Genomic DNA, 16,023 nt, shown 5'->3' on the forward strand with positions numbered 1-16,023 from the left:
AAGGTTAGATGGTGGCAGAATGGCAGAAAGAGGCCACGCCAGTGAGAAATGAGGCCCCAAAAGCCAGCACCAAGAGCCTAAACATGGGAACGAGGCTGTGCCGGATCCTCCGTGGCCCCGATCCTGGTACACGGAGCAACCTGGCTCCAGTCAACCCCTAGGATTGTTAAGAATTAATAAATCAGGGGCGCCTGGGTGGCTCAGTGGGTTAAAGCCTCTGCCTTCGGCTCAGGTCATGATCCCAGGGTCCTGGGATCAAGCCCCACGGCAGGCTCTCTACTCAGCGGGGAGCCTGCTTCCCTTCCTCTCTGCCTGCCTCTCTGCCTACCTGTGATCTCTGTCAAATAAATAGATAAAATCTTTTAAAAAAGGAATTAATAAAACACAGTAACTGAAAGCTGCAAAGTCTTGTGGTGAGCTGTTGCGCACAATTTTGCCCCTCCCCCCAGCATCCTTCCGCCATCACCCAATGAGCCGCACATCACATCGGGTGCCCTTGGGAGTCCTTAACCCCGACTCCCCGCATGGGGCTCTCTGCCTAGCAGATCCATGGGATCTGCAGTTGCACAGGCGTGCGAAGGTCTCCCAGGCCTGGCCAGTGTGTTCCTTCCCCCTCACTGCGCCCACTCGTGCAGGGATGAGCCGGTGACCTTTAGTCTAGTTAGTCTAGAGACTCAATCCCAGGACTCCCCCTGGAGCCCTTTCTGCGGGGTGGCAGCGCTGGCAGGCTTGGGGACCCAGGGCTCTACAAGGGAGTGAGCCTGCCAGGGAGGACACTATGGGAGCGGAACCTGGAGCCACAGACCCACAGAGGGCAGGAGCCAGCTGCTCCTTCAGAGAGCTCCATTCCTGGACCTGGCGTCCCCCATCCAAATCTCTCCCTCCCCCTTTTATTTTTTTATTCCTTAGGTCAGTTTGGTCTTGGCTCTCTCTGCCCCCAGGGGAGTGCTGGCTCATGTAAGATGTTTTCTAATTTCATCTTATCATAATAAAAATGAAAAGCACCAGGGAACATAATGTTAACTGCTTTCACCGGAGTTAAGGACAAACAATTACATCACATTTCCAAGTGCCCTGAACCTTCTTCCCCAATACTTACCATTTTTATAAATCCATTAATCAAATATGCCAGCATTCTTTTCTCATCCTCCAGAGTGAGTGCACTAAAATCAATAATGGTACATAATTAACACTGAGGTAACAAACAAAAGTTTCTAAGGAATATATAAGAAGTAAATGATTTAACAGGTAAGGACATTTTGCATTTTCTAGATTTTAAAAACCCCCAACAGGCTGCGTGTGTGTGTTTCTTCTGATGAAAATATATCATCTAAATGAACTTAACTTAAATGTGTTTCTCATCTCTCTCAAAGATGACGTTTTCAGAGCACATTTATTAATAGCAAAGGAGAAGGAAACTTTCCCTTGGAATTTGGACAGCAAGGTCCAACTGCAAATTTTGCATTCTGGAGAAGCTGTGTTCCACATTTTGGAATAAAAAATTTCAAATAAGCAGTTAAGTCGAAAGAATTCCACAAGAAACATCCATGTATCTACCACCAGGATCCCACCATTACCATTTTACTGTATTTGCTTTATCATGTAACTATCCACTTCCCTCTCCAACCATCAAATCCAGCTCATTCTGGGGAAGCATATTCAAGTAAATTACAGATTGCGATTGCCTCTATCTAACGGCAGTATTAATACAAATATACATAAGACAGTGTCACGTCCTTAAGCTTCAACTACACACGTAAAGGCCTAGTAACAGTTCCCCAAATTTATTTTTTAAAAAAACTTAAGCGCCTAGAGAAAACAGGAGCCAAGTCTTTTGTGTGTTGGTTTGTCCTGGGGGAGAGTAAGTATTGGCAAAAACTGCACTCTGTCCGCTAACAAAGCAATGTCCCTTTCGTTCTTTGAGACTCCACTGCCCAGCCCCCTCTGCAGCTGGGTATAACCAGAGGACGGTTCTAGCCAAGGGGATGTGAGCACAAGTGAGGGTGAGCCATCCAAGTTTCTCGCAGAAAGAAAACTGCTGTCCTCCAATGCCCGCAGGCTGTACATGGACATGGTCGTGGTAAGCCAGCTTCAGCCCCTGGGGATGGCCAAGCAACAAGACAGAAGGAGCCAGGGGCGCCTGGGTGGCTCAGTGGGTTAAAGCCTCTGCCTTTGGCTCCGGTCATGATCTCAGGGTCCTGGGATCGAGCCCCGCTTGGGGCTCTCTGCTTAGCAAGGAGCCTGCTTCCTCCTCTCTCGCTCTCTCTGCCTGCCTCTCTGCCTACTTGTGATCTCTGTCAAATAAATAAAATAAATAAATAAAAATTAAAAAAAAAAAAAAAAAAAAAAGACAGAAAGAGCCTGGATAGCACTCTATAGTACAGTGACCCTACCCCAACCTTCTGATCTCACACCTTTAGCAAGATAGAAATAAAGCTTCTATTTTGCCGAAGCTAAAAACCCGGTATCCTGGTAAGACAGGTGCTTTTCTGTTGTGTTTTGTGCCTTTATTTCTATTTCTGTCCAACTAAAAAGCCTATTGGTTCCATGTGTTATGAAAAGTCTTGATATTTTGATTTTGAAAACTATTCAAGAGGTTGACAAGGCAAGATCATGAAGATAAGGATTCCAAAGTTCAGAAGGAAAAAAAAAAAAGTAAAATTCATCTTGCTGACGGTTAAGTTCCAAAACCGCTTTCTCCATTCTTATAACATTTTCCAGTGACTCAAGCTGCTGTACTTAAAAATTCTTTGGGGACTAAAATTTCAGCTACAAATACGCAGGACTGCTTCAAACACAATCACGTGGAAGCACGTAAGGGAAAAAAAAACTAGAAAGAAAAGGAGTGACAGTTTGGCCTCTGACCCAAGAGGTAAGGCCAACGTGTAGGACTGAGTCTCAAGTCTACTGAAAACCTCCAGCCCTTCATGTAAGGGACAGAAGCCATTTCATCTGAACTTCAAATAACTGGCTAATAATGAGAAAAAATGTACCGCTATGTTACCGGATGAGTGAACTCATTATTATCCTATCTGGTACTCTTAAATCTCCAGGAGATGTGGAGTTTGAGTTCACTTGGATGAAACCAGCCTTTTCCTGTCAACAGAAACCCCTTTGTAAAAACATCTGCCATCTTGGGGCACTTCAGTGGCGCACTCGGTTGACTGTCTCTTGGTTTAGGCTGAGGCCATGATCTCGGGGTTGTGGGACTGAGCCCCACCTCAGGGTCCTTGCTCAGCAGGGAGTCTGCATGGATTCTCTCCCTCTGCCCCTCCCCCAACTAGCTCTTGCTCTCTTTCAAATCACTCTTCAAGAACAACAACAAACCTGCCATTTCATTTTCTCAGGAAGGTTCATCTCAGCCTCTCTCTTCTCCTGAACTGGAATGCCCTCATTAGCAAGAGTTTTAATAGACCCCATAAAATGATATTACCCGTAGTGGCAGCTTAATGCAGTAATTCCCCAATGTACTATTATGTGGTATTAAGACCCAATCCCTGTGGGGTCTCAGCCTCGGGCGCGGCTTACTTCACAGAGTCATGCATGGTCTTGCACACGTGCAAAAGGGCGTTCAGAATGACAGGGTCCTTTGTGGGTTCTTGCTGATGCCTACAAGACATTTAAAGATGACAGTAAAAGTTAGGTTCACTCACAGCAATGAAGGCACGAGCTGAGTTTTTCCTTTGTTGCGTATATTTGAGATAAAGCACATTACCCAGTTGGCATTGGCAATGGTTGGTTTTAATTCTTCTTCCAATAACAGTAACAAGCTTGCTTTTCTGCACATAGTATAACTTCTCCTAAAATTACCGTAAATCCTACAAAATCACAGGAAAGCTGCTGCATTTCTTAAGCCAGACAATGGGAAAGCCTGATTTTTTTAACTACGTTTCTTCCTAAAGCTGTCTACAACCTGTCTATAACTGTGTTAAATGCCAGACAAAACCGTAATTTGGCTTTTCAAATAATACAGAAGGACAAGGTCTTATAACAAATCGTTACCTAAGTAAAGGAGGTATATTTGTTCTAAGCATATGGAATTAATCTTTTAGGAAGACAACCCAAGGAAAGCTTAAAACATATATTATTCAGGGTGCCTGGGTGGCTCAGTGGGTTAAGCCACTGCCTTCGGCTCAGGTTATGATCTCAGGGTCCTGGGATCGAGTCCCGCATCGGGCTCTCTGCTCAGCAGGGAGCCTACTTCCCTCTCTCTCTCTCTCTCTGCCTGCCTCTCCATCTACTTGTGATTTCTCTCTGTCAAATAAATAAAAAAATCTTTAAAAAAAAAAATCTTAAAAAAAATTAAAAACAAAAAACATATTATTCAAACAACGTCTAACTCATTTTTCCCAACTGGGGTTATTGAAGTTCCATCTTAACACACCTTATTTTACCCTATCTATATATTTAATATTTTAAGCAACTTTAACTTTTTAAGTTTAACTCTGTCTTAGAAAAAATACATGAAAACACCAATTAAACTAGTTATATTATATATTGTCAAATATACTTAAATATACAAATTTTAAGATCAAAATCAAAATCTCTCTTCCCCATGCCACCTAGAATTATTTCCTGTACCGCCAACAGTAGGCTGTTTGGGGCAACACAGATGTAGTCAAAAGGAAAGCAATGAAATTTAAAAACCGATCACAAATCTAAGTACGAAAGATGGAAAGCTTTCTCGCTCTGCGACCTTGACAAGTATGACTTAATTTTTATCTTTTAGAATGTTACTCCCTAAGTAGTTAGTTCATTAACAGACGGCTCCTTCCAAAAACACACTGGAATACAATGTAGGTGACAGCAGGGCTCTGGCTACTCCTTATGACTCCGTCTGCTTAGGCACTGATTACAAACTTTTATCACGATTGCTCCTTTTAATGTGGTTTTCCTCTCCATGTTATTTCAGAGGTTAAATGCATACAGATCATTAGGCCTCCAAGGACACAGAGTGACTCCTACCCACACGCATCACAGGGGCACTGGCAATCCAAACTTCTGGTGACGCCGTGTTATACTTACTTGATAAAAACTTCCATGATGCACTTGCAAACCTCCACACGCACACTCTCTTTTTGGAACATGTCCAGAAACGGCAGAAATTTTTCCTAAAAACAAACAAATAAATAAAAGCACTCTCCATGCCACTGACACAAGTTGCTGGAAGGGATTTGTGGGTCCCTTTTCCTTTGAAGCTCAGAGCAGAGAAAGAGCTGTTCATCTCTCTGAGGTGGGTCAGATGAGGACCCACGTGAAAGCGGCTTTGTGAAAGCTAGGAGGGTTAAAACCACTCACACGTGCCAGGGGTCAGGGCTGGGGCCAGTGAACACTAGGGGAACGATCTGGGCAAGCTTCAGATGACCATGTGCTTCTCCAGATAACAACACACAAGGTGGGCTTCTGACTTTTTTACAATTGTATTGACCAGAGAAAGAAGAGCCAGTTGTTCAGAGTGGCCTCCACATTCTGACTCTACACTTACTAACTGTGCCACCTGACTCAAGTTACTCCACACTTCTCCAGCACCAGTCTTCCCATCTATAAAGTGGGAATCATAACTGCTCCTACGTCCTAGCGGTGTTGTGAAAACGGAAAGAGGCAATGCATGCAAAGATCTCAGCAGGTGCTTGGAGTATGGCAAAGCTAAAAAAAAATCAGAGGTCCTACTTTTAACATAAACAAGAAACAAACACAGTTCTGTGAGTGTTCATAAATGGAAACCAGAAGACACAGGGGCAGCAGGGAAGAGATTTGTACTTGCCCAAGGCAACACAGCTGATGTGAAGGGGCAACATGCGATATTTTAAAATATGAGGAACGCATAAAAAAATGTCAACTGTCAGAGACTGAGACAATGATGAGTTCGACCTATTTTAGAGTCTCAACAAGGCTGCATGTGTGATAGAAAGCAAGTGTCATATGAAAATCAGTGTGGAAGAGGAAATGAGGAAGAAGATGTCCTGTCTGACTCCGAGGTTTGAGAAGCTGTAGGGTGTTCAAGAGAGGCACACATTCCATCAGCGAGGCACGAAAGAAATAAAGATAATCTTTTTCTCTCACAGTCTGGGTACTCATTTTTCAAGCACTCACTAAAATGTTATGCCATAAATACTGAAGTTGTTTATACCAACTGCTTCCTAAAGGGAACTGTTAAGTATTTCTTTTGGCCTGGGGCATCATGAAAACATGACTGAGACACTGAGTGAACCTCTCACTCAGACACAAATTTCCAAAGGTAATTAAGGAACACTACTTACCACTGAGAAAAGAACAGAGAAATCATGGAAGTGGGCAATCACCTTCTTAATTATTGACTGAAGCTGCAAAACCAAACAGGAAACACATTATTAAATATTAAACAAGTTTATTTATTTATTATTAAATAAGTTTAATAAAACTTGGATATATTTTTTCAAGATTTTATTTCTAGGTATTCTCTACACCCAACGTGGGGCTCGAACTCACAACGCCAAGATCAAGAGTCACACGTTCACCCAACTGAGCCAACCACGTACTCCAAAAGTTGGATATTTCTAAAAGGCGACGACCTTCTTTCATAATTTGAAATTACAATTACAATAAAGGAGAGCTGGATGTCTCAGGAACGGGAGATTAGTGGGGGTAGGTTAGGCCCCGTCTCAGTCTTGAGTTTGCCCATCTTACTCTGCAGTCTTGGGGAAGCCACTTCTTACCCTCATCTTCCTCTTCCATAAAATGGAGAGTAAAGCAGTATCTTGTTCACGATGAGCGTTAAATGGGATGGTTCATGTGACGTGCTTAGAGCAGTACAGTGTCTTTCCTTGGAAAGCTGTCTATTAAAATCAGCTATGAATATTTGGGGCAGGGGAGGGGCAGTAATTCATCAAAGGGCCCCAGAGCCATCACAACTACTCAATGTAGCTATTGCAGGTCAAAAGCAGCCAGAGGGACTTATGTGAACAAATGGGCATGGCTGGTTCCAATAAAACTTTATTCATAATAACAGATGGTGAGCTACATTACATATGGTCGGTCTATGGGGTGTACTTTGCAGACCCCTGTTCTAGCCCATCATGGCCCGGTGTTTCTTGACGATTTCCGTGGAGAGGCAATGAACAGACTTTACTGGCAGAGTCAAACATCACATCATTACCCGAGGATGGTGGGGCAGTCTCTAAGCTTGGCCCCAGAGACCCAGGCACTGATGTCCACCACCCCTCACCCTGAGATGCACACGGCCTTGTTGATGGAAAAAACCACAGGGGTGCTTCTTCTACGGAAAATATAAACCCTTGCCCCTGGTTACTGTCAAGAAGAGAAAATTTACTGACAGGTGCTTTTGTTTATATTAAAAATGCTGCTGTTGAAATCACTTAACAAGGAAAATGCTCATGGTCTAAAAATAAAGCATTAAGCAGTAGGAGCCCTACTTCATAATTAAGTAGCTTACTAGGTCGGTCAAGCAAAAGACTAATGAAGACAGCAAAACTGTGCCACACAAGGTTGCGAGGCAGAGCAGTGTGAGGTACTGGAGAGAACCGTTTCGGGAACCCTATCTACTGCAACTAATCCCAGGAAAACATGACATTGTTTTAATATTTAAGTCACACATAATACATCTCTCCCAAATTAGATGTTTTTCCCTTCACTACGAAAATGCTGAAAACCAAGAAAATTCAAAGAACATGTGACCAACAGCCACTTACTTGCCCCTCAGATTCTACAGTGACTAACATTTTATGACAATGTGCTCTACCTCCTCGCCCACTCACCCAACTCATGGCAGAATCTGTAGACACGCAATCCACACACATTTTAAATTCGCCGATTTTTAATACGTTGCTAAATCGGCCTTACCGTTCTATGTAAGACATCTATTTTTTTTCCCCCCAAACCATGATGAGTAGACTGCATGTTTCAGATCTATCACCCCTCAATACTTCATTTGAGTTTCCTAATCATCATACTCCCTGACACTTCTACAGAGCTGTATCAAATTCATGGAAGTTAACACTGACAGACGCAAACACTTATCTAACTCAATCATCCATGGTCCCTCCTGTCCACTGTCTCAGTATGTTCTCTATGGAATGATTTTTCCCTCTCTGCAGCATGGGGCCCAGTCCAGGGTCACGCATTGCTTTCCATTTTCGTGGCTCTTTAACCTCTGTTAATACAGAACAGCGCCTTAGCCTGTGTCTTTAATGAAAACGGTGGTTTGGAAGAATACAGGCGGATTACTTCATAGAATGTTCCTCAACGGGGGCATGACGACTGTTCCCTCATGACTTAATTCAATCACGCTTTCTCAATGTCAAGGCTACAGACAGGATGCTGTTTCTTCCTCAGGGTGCCCCACCTGCCGCCACACGTATCCACTGGCTCCTCCCGGGTGACAGGACGTGTGATCAGTGGGTCAATGCCTGTCTGAGGTCTCCACTGTATGGTCACTATTTTTCCCCTGGCAGCTAAAACTCATTCTAGAAAGACCCAGAGGTATATGAAAATATTGCAGTCCTCCTCATACTCTCCCCCTAGACTGAGCATCGACCAAGCATTCGTGCCTGAAAATCGAGGTTTCTTATCTTTATTGCCTGTGATGGCTGCAAACAGAGACCTCTGAACTCTCATTTCTTCCCCGACTCGGTCAGCACCCCATGCCGGCCTTTCCCCTCATCAATCTACTCCCCCTAAGTTTGGACTCCTGGATTCGTACTTTAGGAATGGATTCATTACTGTCCTTACATCTTCTAGTGCTCAAACCAGGGGCCCGTGAGAGCCCCTTCCAAGGTGCTCCTGTGTTCTCTTCGTGCGCCCCACCCCCATCAGTTTTCTCGGAGTACTTCTTCACCCTGTGACACAAGAAAATGTTCCCGTTCCCTGTGTCCCTTCCCTAACCCAGACCTAGAGTTAAGCTAACCCCCCACAGACCCCAGGCTGTTTCTTTTTTCTTGATACAACATGGCTGGTTCCAATAAAACGTTATTCCTGAGGAGCCTAGGTGTGCAGTCGGATAAGCATCTGACTCTCGGTTTGCTCTGGGTCGTTGTGATGTCAGAGTGGTGAGATAGAGCCCAGCATCAGGCTCGACGCTTAGAGTGTGCTTGGGATTCTCTCTCCCTTTTTTATTTATTTATTTGACAGAGAGAAATCACAAGCAGACGGAGAGGCAGGCAGAGAGAGAGAGAGAGGGAAGCAGGCTCCCCGCTGAGCAGAGAGCCCGATGCAGGACTCGATCCCAGGACCCTGAGATCATGACCTGAGCTGAAGGCAGTGGCTTAACCCACTGAGCCACCCAGGCGCCCCTCCCTAAAAAATTTTTTTTAAATAACTTTATTCACAATAACAGACGGTGGGCTACATTACATATGGTCTATGGGGTGTACTTTGCAGACCCCTGTTCTAGCCCATCATGGCCCGGTGTTTCTTGACGATTTCCGTGGAGAGGCAATGAATAGACTTTACTGGCAGAGTCAAACATCACATCATTACCCGAGGATGGTGGAGCAGTCTCTAAGCTTGGCACCAGAGAACCAGGCGCTGATGTCCACCACCCCTCTCCCTGAGATATTCACTGTTGACAGAGAGAACCACAGAGGTGCGTCTTCTAAGGAAAATATAAACCTCTTGCCCTGGTTACTGTCAAGAACAGAAAATTTACTGACAGGTACTTTTGTTTATACTGAAAACACTGCTGTTGAGATAATTTTAAATCGTGTAAGACAAGGGGCTCACAACTCACACGGGAGGCTCTCCAGAATGCAGGCTAACCCCTAGGGTACCTTTTATAAATTGCTTCTAGATATGACAGAATTGTATAATGTAATTATTCCTTTCTCTCTTAGGAACGGACTGCAACGGATTGAAATTATTATGTTAAAGTCTTCAATTAAATGGGTCCCTAGGAGTCAAGGTCTTACTAAATATTCCTCAACAAAAATTCTAATGCATCTCAGCCTTCACATGTGCCCAAGATCCTGACGACCCACAAGGGTACGACCCATCTCTCTACACGCTTCATTCACTCAGTGATGCTTACCAAGAGCCTGGTGTGCGAGACCATACAATGTTTTCATCACCCCTAGAAAAATGTCAGATACTCAGTGCCTCCTCAATAAATTCTAAAGATGAACTATTTTAATTAGCAAATGGGGAAAACACCCTTACCAAAATGTTAGAATTTTAACCTTCTTACAAGAACATGTAATTGTAATTCATTTTCTTCTGCTAAGTGAAGCTAGAAATTGATCCCAGGTAGTAAGTGCTAGAACATCATGTTACTGAATAAAAAACAAATTTTCAATTAGGTTGAAAGTTACTTGACAGTAAATGAACCTTCGCCAGACTCTGTCTTGGAGGGGGAAAACCTGCTATCAAGGACATTATTGAGTCCAATGACAGAGCTGTAACATGGACTGTGGAGGAGACAGTATGAAGATATTAATGTTAAACTCTCTGGAGTCGAAAACCAAACTGTGGTTATATGGAGAATGCCCTGTTCTTAGGAAATATTCACTGACTTCTTCAGATGCAAAGTAGCATCACGTATGCAACTTATCCTCAAAGGAGCCAGGAAAAAATTTACACACGTATTATGCACGTGTGTGTGTGTGTGTGTGTGTGTACACATGATAACAATAAAGCAAACATGGAAAATGTTCACAGTTGGTGAATCTGACTAAAAAAATAAATGGGCATTCCCTGAGCTATTCTTTCAGTTTTCCAATAAGCTTGACTCTATTTTCAAATAAAAAGTTAGTTGAACTGGAAAACATAGGCCCCTTCCTTACTGGTGCCAAGCAGCTGGGCAGGGATAGCCCTTATCGCACCTCACAGCCACTCTGAGTGTAGGACTACGAGCCCATTTTACAGGCGAGAAAACTGAGGCACAATAAGGTTCAGCAACAGAGTAAAGGACAGATGGTGATGATACGGCAGAGACAAGATCTGAACCCAGGATTATCTGACTTTACAGTCCGACCCATGCAACATGCCTATGTGATTCAACAGCAGTGTGGAAATGACAAAGGCATAGCTGTTACCTGAGGGTAGGAGTCTTCAAATGCACGATCTGGAGTCATGTGCTTGATGACATCAGCCAGAACAGTATTCACCTCTCGTTTCTGAGGGGAGCGGGGAATAAACCTATGTTAGACACTGAAAGGCAGTCACTGGCCACTTTTCTGGGGCAAGGACTAATATCTTCAGAACATATCCCATACTCTCCAGGGAACAGTTTCCAATCTTCTGCTGGAAATAATATTAAGAGAGAAATCCCACCCTTATCATTGCCCTGAAGGTAACTGCTTCTGGACCAGGTCAGGCCTAAAATATTGTCCTCAAAGTTTCTGGGGTGATACACCGTCTTAATCGCCATCCCTGAGCGCTGGTAAAATTGGCTCATCCCAGGCCGCTCCCCCGGCGCTTGCAGAGCGCACAGCAAAGCATGGTGGGAAGTGCACAGACTCAGCCCTAACAAGCTGGATGCGCACCAGCTGTTGTCATCTCTATCAGGGGTCGACCAACCATGGCCCAAATCCAGCCCCATGCCCGTTTTTACATGGCCCGATGCTAAAAGTGCTTTCTACATTCAAACCAAAAGAATGATACGTCATGACAAAAGTTACAGGAGATTCAAATTTCAGTGTGCATCAAGTTTACTGGAACACACAGCTATACCCACTCACAGATCGTCTGTGGCTGCTTGTTCACTACAATGACAGAGCTGGATACTTGGGACAGAGATCCTGTGGTCCACAACGCATCAAACGCTTCCTGTCTGGCTCTCCACAGAAAAGGTCTGCTGACCCCTGGTCCTTTTCACAGGACTAAGGAAGCCTCCTGGCAAGGTCTGAGGCTGCACAGCTCCACAGGAAAGGCATCTGGTATTTGTTATTTTAACATATTTGTATCAAAAATATTGGTTATCTCAATAGTTGCCATTATGTTTACTCTCCTGCCTAATCCTCACTAAACTCCCGGCCATGGACACGTTTGTCCCCATTTTACCAATAAGAAAGTGGAGGCTCAGAGACGTTTAGTGACTTAGCTAGGGTCACACAGCTAGAAGAAAAAAAAAATCTGACAATGGCAGTAAAAGGAACCAAAGCTCCTTGGAGAAATATCTGAGGCTGAATCTGGGATTAGAAATACGCCAGGGAACCTGCAACATCTTGTAAGAGAAGGCAAGGAAGGCATCAAAGACTGTGGAGAACATGTGAGAAGGACTCAGGAGCCAACCTGAAAAGGCAGCCACTGGACAGAGAGGGGACAAATGAGCATCAGTAAGAATAATGTAATTCAAGTGTATTTAAATCCAAGTGCTCCTCAAGATACCAACAACTACAACTCACTAGTCACCTTTGGGATTGCTAAGGAATCAGATCCTTACTCTAAAACCAGGAAAGGAAAAGAAACAACCCAGTGGCAATCCTGCCTTTTCTGTGCAAATTGCACCTCTGGGTAACCAAACACCCACAGGGGAAGTTTCTCTTGCTACAAGTATCCCAGCTCATGAACAAAGAGTTGATTGTAATTCCAAATATCACCATTTTGCAGCCCCTAAGAAACGGTGAGTGAGATGCAACCGAGCTTCACTGGCCGCCCATGTATTAGAGGGACAGCCAGATACCACGAGCTTCCCAGGAGAACCTCCAAACGCCACCCACAGTGCTGAGAAGTCTTATCGGAAGCTGATGACGCCTCTAGAACCAACTGCTGATTGGCGGGATATACTGAGAGCAGAAGGACACCGTCACCGGATACAACTGGCTGGTCCTGAAGGAGCAGGAGGCTGGCTGAGGACAAAGCAAAGGCTGGCGCCTTGCACCACCCCCCTTCACCCACTCCCCTCCATATGTGTAGCATTCCTCAGGCACCCCTGATCGCCATAAAACGATAAATAGTGAACTTGCAGAGATCACAGTCCTGCAAGGTAGGAGTCTCCCTTGGTTTGCAAATGTCCTTGAGATTACAACAAAGAAGTTACCTTATCAATAGCCCAATTTCCAGGGACACAGAACTCAGTTCCTCAAGCCCTAATGTCACCCTCCCCTCCATGAAAACGGAAGGAGGCGGAGGTAGAGGGAAAAGTAAATAAAGTTCAATTTCTTCTAAACCTAAATCTCATTAACAAGGATGCTTGATAGCAGGAATGTAACATTCCACCAGGAGACTCCCAATTGTCTTTACTTGATAGTAACTAGGCCTTCAATATCCTGATAGTGCTTTTTTCCGGATGCGTGGGCTAACCGGCCAGTTCTACTTCTGTAAGATTGCTTTGTCTGCTTTCCTGCGGGGTCCCCTTACCCAATTCACTGACGCCAAGTATGCCTGTTCAAACTGTCAATCAATCAGCTCAAGATACCAACAACTACAACTCACTAGTCACCTTTGGGATTGCTAAGGAATCAGATCCTTACTCTAAAACCAGGAAAGGAAAAGAAACTTGTTTGTATCTGTCTATAAAAATCCTGCACCGACCCAGCTCCGGACCTCTCGGCGTTCTCGGCAACGAGCGGCGCAGAGGTCCAGGTTCGAACCTGCAATAAACGACCCTTGCTGCTTGGCTTTGACTCATGTCTCTGGTGGTCTTTTAAGGTGGGGGTAATACTCTATTGGCATTTCAGTCCAGACTGGGAAACTCTTCAGGCGAAAGTCTGAATTTCGTAAGTATGATCGCAGATGGGGGGGGGCGGGGGAAGGCGAGGAGGAGGGAAAAGAGAAGACTAAGAAGTCTACTGCAATGTACAAATGTACAGACTTTATTTTAATCCTGACAACTGGGGACATCTGAACATTGACTGATTTTTTTTTTTTTTAAGATTTTATTTATTTATTTGACAGAGATCACAAGTAGGCAGAGAGGGAGGCAGAGAGAGAGGGGGAAGTAGGCTCCCTGCTGAGCAGAGAGCCCAATGCGGGGCTCGATCCCAAGACCCTGGGATTATGACCTGAGCCGAAGGCAGAGGCTTTAAGCCACTGAGCCACCCAGGCGCCCCATGATTCTTAATATTAAAAGCAGTATTATCTTTTTATCATTAGGCTAAGATACTGGGATTTGGTCTCAGAAAAGGGAATCTTATATTTCACATGTATGTGCCGGCAGGTGAAGACACGGCGTTCGAGATTTGCTTCAGAATAACCCAGGGAAGGGAGAAGCTTAGTAAACATGTAAATGACACAAGATCTGTCATGAGTCGGTCATTTCTGGGTGATGGGTCCAAGGGACAGCATATGTTTGAAGTTTCCAAAGTAAAGCATAAAACCAAAGCTGGACCAAAGAAACAAAATCAACAGAGCAGCATTTACATAATGCTGAAAACCAGGCCAAAACCAATTTACCGAGTTAAGAGGCCAGGACGGCGGCTGCCTGCGGCTTCCAACGGACTGTGACTGGGAGCCGAGTTCAGGGGGCTCAGTGGAGGTATTCCCTACATCTTGGTCTGGACCATGACCACACGAGTGTACTTCCTCAAGATTCACCAGGTAGCACACTTACGACATACGCATTTTTCTGCATAGAAGCTATACTTCGGTGTTTTAAAAGCCAATGACCTTTATCATTCTGGTAAGAGGATCTGAACCTGGTTCTGCCTGCTTCTAAGGTTGCTGTTACTTGACAAGCCCAGTATTTCCCAAACTGAGGTTCCAGTCTGGGCACAGGAGAAGAAGTCCCTTTGCTTAGAAAAAAAATGACACACTCGTCAGATACGTGGAAATGCCACTGACTAGACCCCAGGGAGAGTCACGATGCGTTTTAGCAGGGAAGCGTCCAAGGTTTCCTCTGGTGAAAAAAACTGGTATAATGGAGCATTTCTCTAATTTATACGCGAGCACTGCGCACACAGTAACACTCCAGCACACTGTCACATAAAGGACACAATTCTCATAAGTTAAGGACAATTACTACCGTAAAATGCCTCGATGCCTCAGCGAGCCTTGCTCATAATAGTAAACATGAATAAAAACCTCACTCTTCCAAAAACAGCAGCACAGGCCACACGTACCGTGAAATGCTTGCACGTATACTCGACCCACACTTCGGCACAGTTAACGTAGTCCTGTGGAGGAAAAGCAAACACGTCTTTGTGATAAGAACGCCCCCCGCTTACGGTGAAAACTCATCACGCACAAACCCCTTCAAGCGCTCTGGCAATTCAAAGAGAGACGTGATAGGGATTTCAAGACTGGTTGGTTCATCTCCAGGAAAGTCTAGCCTGCGGGTGTATTTTATCCTAAGAAGCGAGTTCTAGAAATACAGAAATTGCATGAAACTAACTAACATTCAGGAAGGGCTACTTGGGCAAAGAGAGAAAACTGGGAAGTGGGTGCCTGGGTGGCTCAGTGGGTTAAAGCCTCTGCCTTTGGCTCAGGTCATGATCTTAGGGTCCTGGGATCGAGCCCCACATAGGGTTCTCTGCTCAGCGGGGAGCCTGCTTCCTCCTCCCTCTCTGCCTGCCTCTTTGCCTACTGTGATCTCTGTTTGTCAAATAAATAAACAAAACCTTAAAAAAAAAAAAAAAGAAAGAAAACTGGGAAGAACTCAAAGGCAGTGGAGATAAAAGTCACGAGTCTGGCTGCACCTCAGCCGAGTTATTGATGGTGGATCCTGGCTGAAGGCCAGAATTAAATGTGATTTTTGCATGTTCTGAGGAAAAAAAAAAAACAACCAGGCTTCCTACCGTTGAAAAAGAAACCATTTTTCTGATTGAGGGGTGATGTGTATGTTGTCCTAAGGGTAAGAAAGCACTGAAGATTTCAGGTAAAAAATTAAGTATTCGATTCGAGTAGCAGGGAAGACCCACGGAGAGGCTGTGGGATGGTCATGGAAATGGCAGGAACAGTCGGATACAGCGCCTGTTCCAGAAAACACTGGGGTCGAGGGGGAGTAGCGCTAGAGGAAAAAGACCGTCTGTGAGTGTGTCTCTTCTGCTCCTATATTTTAAGGAAAAGAAAGAAATGGGGAGGGAAGTAAATAGTGATCTCATTCACACAAGAAAAGCCAGGAACATCTGAAGGTCTGACAGGAAAGCTGAGAAG

The 16,023-nt window shown here is 44.5% G+C and overlaps 1 protein-coding gene across 2 annotated transcripts in view; it reads right to left on the reverse strand.

The window, feature by feature from the left end:
- VPS35L (VPS35 endosomal protein sorting factor like) overlaps positions 1–16,023 on the reverse strand; it is a 115,917-nt gene that overhangs the window by 39,923 nt on the left and 59,971 nt on the right. For both annotated transcript variants that reach the window (XM_082714893.1, XM_082714894.1), the window contains 6 exons: positions 14,991–15,044; positions 11,025–11,105; positions 6,261–6,323; positions 5,026–5,111; positions 3,529–3,609; positions 1,100–1,163 (listed from right to left, as the gene is read on the reverse strand). In XM_082714893.1, the coding sequence (XP_082571019.1) occupies positions 1,100–1,163; positions 3,529–3,609; positions 5,026–5,111; positions 6,261–6,323; positions 11,025–11,105; positions 14,991–15,044 (429 nt within the window). The remainder of the gene's footprint in view (positions 1–1,099; positions 1,164–3,528; positions 3,610–5,025; positions 5,112–6,260; positions 6,324–11,024; positions 11,106–14,990; positions 15,045–16,023) is intronic.

Source organism: Mustela nivalis (assembly GCF_964662115.1).
Source record: "Mustela nivalis genome assembly, chromosome: 19".
Taxonomy (NCBI): Eukaryota; Metazoa; Chordata; class Mammalia; order Carnivora; family Mustelidae; genus Mustela; species Mustela nivalis.